Genomic DNA, 3,793 nt, shown 5'->3' with positions numbered 1-3,793 from the left:
ACTTCTCAAAGATTATGGAGAGTGGATTAATCAAATGTCTCCATGTGAAAAACAACCCAAGTGACAGGAAACCACACCGGAAACCCAGCCACTTGCCTCGCTTCTTTGCTACATAGCTTCCTCCTGCCCTGCATTCCTTTGTCCACCGATAATAGACACACGTAAGGCTGCTCACCCCGTATGACGTTGCTGCTGTCCCCTACAGGTCTCCCTTATGGCAGTGGATGAGATGCATCAGAATTTGCCCATTCTGGAGAAGGATCTATACTGGAATGAACCTGATCCCCAGCCACCCTACACCGCAGCCACTGCTGAGTACAAGCGCCCATCCTTCCTTGGCTCAACTTTTGATATCAGGTAAGTGCAACCAGTCAGAACAGTCCACATTCACACCTTGGATCAGGTCTTGTGAATTACATTATACTTGACAGGTAAGAGTGAGCAGTATACCTTTATCCATAGTCTGTGAAATCTTGCTCAGAGATACTTTTAGCCTCATCCAAAGATGATAGCCAACATCCTCCATGGAAAAAGATACCTCTGACCTCATGCCCCCCCTCCCTCTACTATAAGCATCCCCATTGTGGAGGCCCTAACACATATCTAATGGCAATACAAGAAGCGAGAGGTTTGCCACGGGCAGCAGCAGCCCCTCTGCTGCCAGTCTCTCAACCAGAAACCACCTCCTCCTGTGGCTGTGTAACAGCCTGTTTTGCCTTTCCCCAGCATGCAGAAAGAAGAGATGGAGTTCCAGCCCCTGGAGCAAATCAAAGAGAACGAGGAGGCAAACCACTCCACACCATTACTAGGACACCTGGGCCGTCTCCTTGGCGTCCAGTCACCAAGCTTCTCCAGGTCCTCTTCCCGGATGAACCTGCTGCGCAGGCGAGGAGACCCCACATCCCCCTTCCCCCATTATGCATACCAAGACACGGGCAAGTCTGGAAGCCCTTGCAGCATCAATCAGCCAAGAGGAGACTCCAGCTCACAGGAGCAGTGGGACAGCGAAGATGGAAAACTAAGGGAGTTTGATGCCTTCATGTCAACCCCATTTTATGAAAGACCGGGTTTCTACAGTGCTCCACAGACACCGATCAGCTCTGTCCCCATGATTTTCCCTTCTAGACGCCAAGGCCGTAAGAAGCCACCCGCACTCTCCAGCATCGCCGCATGCTCAACTTCTCTTAGGGACGTCATTGTCAACTCCTCGCCTTCCAGGGTCAGTGATACGTGTAAGAGCCAGACCTCCCTTGGCTCAGGTGCAAAAGAAACATTTATTTGGCCAACAGATAGGAGCAAAGGTCCTGACTCACTGGTGGTAACAGCAGAAGAAAAGAGCAACTCTAACAGTAAAAGCAGAGAAGCTGCCCCCGCAGGCAGTTTAGAAGCTCAGACCACATCATCAGACAGCCCTAAATTCCCCTTCTCGGCAGAGTCCCCAGACCTTGAGAAGCAGGGTAGCTTCAAGAGTCTGAAGAGCTTGAAGGGTTCCCACCCACTCTGGCTAACCCTGGAGAACACAGCATCAGCCACCCCCAATTCTGAGCATTCAAGTGCCTTTCACACCCCCAGTAACAAAACCCCTGGAGGAAACACCTCCCTCTGCTTCTCATTCACTCCCGTAACATCTCCAGTGCTGGAGAGATCCCACATGGGGAACATGGGCCCCGAGGCTCACAGCCCAGGTTTAGAAGATACAGCCAGTGCTCCAGACCAGTATTCAGGAGAGGTTTCCAGGACCACAAGAGATACTGGAAATGGAAGCACTAATACTCCTGCTACAAAAGCAGCAAGACGAGCAGAGAATCCATCCCCCAATGACTCTGGCATCTCTCTAGCTGAAGGTGACTACGTGGGGCTGATGGAGGTGATCACGGAGACCAGCGAAAGCACATGTGAAGAACAGATAGATCGGTACAGCTAGAGGAGACCACGAGGCACACATGGTTCTGTTGAGATACCTGCCACATTAGTGATGTTACAGCACCTTTACACCTGGCACTCACCCAAACAGAAGGGCAGGGCAGCCAAAGCACCTACTGCTGGGGCAGGCAACTAGAGCCCAGCCCTAACTAAAGCCAGCGCTAGGGACACCCTGTTATTGCCCTCAGGTACAGTAGCAGGTGCAACTTCAGTATTGTGACAATAACAAAACAAAAACCCTTTTAGTCTGTAGCAAAAGAACAAGTAAGACTTGGAGAGTTAAGTATTACGGATAGTTAACAGCAGAGCAGTAGCTCAGCAGGTACCAGCCTGAGGAACACAAAATGCAGGCATAACCCAAAACAGAAGCAGAATATAGCTCATCAGCATACTTCCCACTTCCTCATCACAGAAAGAATTGAAACTTGGGTTTTGTATCAACATCTGTCACAAGACCCATTACAAGTCTCAGGCAGGACTTGCGCTACTGACGAAGATACTCCAGGGAGAGGGTCAGAAGCAAGTCACATCACTTGCAATGCAGACCCCTAACACTTCCTGAAGTCTTGTCTAGCTGGTGTTTTCCAGTACTGGAAAAGTAACAGGATAAAGCAGGGCAAGTGCCCAGCAGAACAGGTGGCTGCAGTCCATGGTACATGCCAAGCACACTGCTTCCTTTTAGAGTTCCACATCACATCTGCCACCGATTTGACAGAGCTCAGAGAAATGGCCACCTGGATGGTAGCAGACAGCATAGAGCGCTACGTCTTACTGTCTTCCAAAAAGAAAATAAAAGAAAGGCTGAAGTCCAGGACCATCCATTTTATTCCCTCATTTTTGTTTCCATGCAACAATAGGAATTTATAGAAACCTGTTCTCCTACTTGTGTAGTCTAAAACAAGAAGTCTCCTGTATCACATGGGTGCACATGATGAGTTTCATCTACCTCCCCCATCTCCTCCCAACACCCTCGCAAGAGCTGCCAACCCCCCTCTGCCTCCTGAATACAGCTGCTACACCCAGGCAGATGTCACCATTGCCCACTGCAGCTCCAGACACCATGTCCTTCAGGCAGTTCCAGTCCAGCCTGACAACAGTATACAGCTCTGAAGCTGATTCTCCATGTATGTTCTCCATACACTACTGCCATTTGTTAGGCACAATGCTCAGTGAAGCATTAAAACCCCATGAGTAGCCTCACCTGAATGCACAAGGACAGATTCAGCAAGCCCAGACACCCAAGCCTTCCTTCCCTTGAGCATTTATTACAGCAACAGCTTAGGTGGCAAAGGCATTTAAGACCCAACTTTGGTCACTGAGCAAGTCCTGCAGGAGATCCCACTGGATTGGCAGAGAGCCATTTTTATAAACACACTAGGCCAGTAAAACCTGATCACTCCAATATATTCCTTCATCCATACCCTACTTGAGATGACTATCACAGACTGTGGAGCACAATCCTGCAAGTACAGGCCTAACCCTCAAGAGAAACAAAGAGCCAACTTGAACCAAGTCACTTTATTGGATGGAGGGCAATGCACAAAACACAAGAGAAAAGAGGGCTGATATTTGGTACAGAGTATGAGAACTGCTTATCTAGATAGCTGAAGATGCATGCATGGCTGGACAGTAAAGTAGGAGTTCCACTGAACCCACAGGGTGGCTCTTGGCAAGACTTCAGCTCTCATTGTCACTGTCCCCAAGAGTATGCTTGTCAAAGAGGTACTCTGCCATGCCATATTTTGGTGCCCCCATCTTCCGCAGGTTGGTCACATGGTCACCCAGCTCTTTGATGGCTTTCACCTGTTCATCCAGGTAGTGAGTCTCAATGAAGTCACACAACTGAAAGGGAGACAAGAGTTTAAATTGA

The 3,793-nt window shown here is 49.2% G+C and overlaps 2 protein-coding genes across 2 annotated transcripts in view; one reads left to right on the top strand and one right to left on the bottom strand.

Moving 5' to 3' along the window:
- Window positions 1–205: 205 nt before the first annotated feature.
- On the top strand, window positions 206–1,924 carry LOC104507364 (the record flags this gene model as incomplete). Its single annotated transcript, XM_010148613.1, has 2 exons — window positions 206–357; window positions 727–1,924. Coding segments are annotated over 2 exons (1,350 nt in total), but the record flags the coding sequence as incomplete, so codon positions are not given.
- A 1,497-nt stretch (window positions 1,925–3,421) lies between these two features.
- Window positions 3,422–3,793, bottom strand: part of FTH1 (ferritin, heavy polypeptide 1) — a gene marked incomplete at its 5' end in the record, with an annotated part of 1,482 nt that continues 1,110 nt past the window's right edge. Inside the window, one exon of the mRNA XM_010148612.1 lies at window positions 3,422–3,765. Coding sequence (XP_010146914.1) covers window positions 3,601–3,765 — 165 coding nt within the window. The remainder of the gene's footprint in view (window positions 3,766–3,793) is intronic.

The sequence above is a fragment of the Eurypyga helias genome, unplaced genomic scaffold, assembly GCF_000690775.1.
Source record: "Eurypyga helias isolate BGI_N326 unplaced genomic scaffold, ASM69077v1 scaffold27333, whole genome shotgun sequence".
NCBI lineage: Eukaryota > Metazoa > Chordata > Aves > Eurypygiformes > Eurypygidae > Eurypyga > Eurypyga helias.
This window is presented reverse-complemented; position numbering and strand designations above follow the sequence as displayed.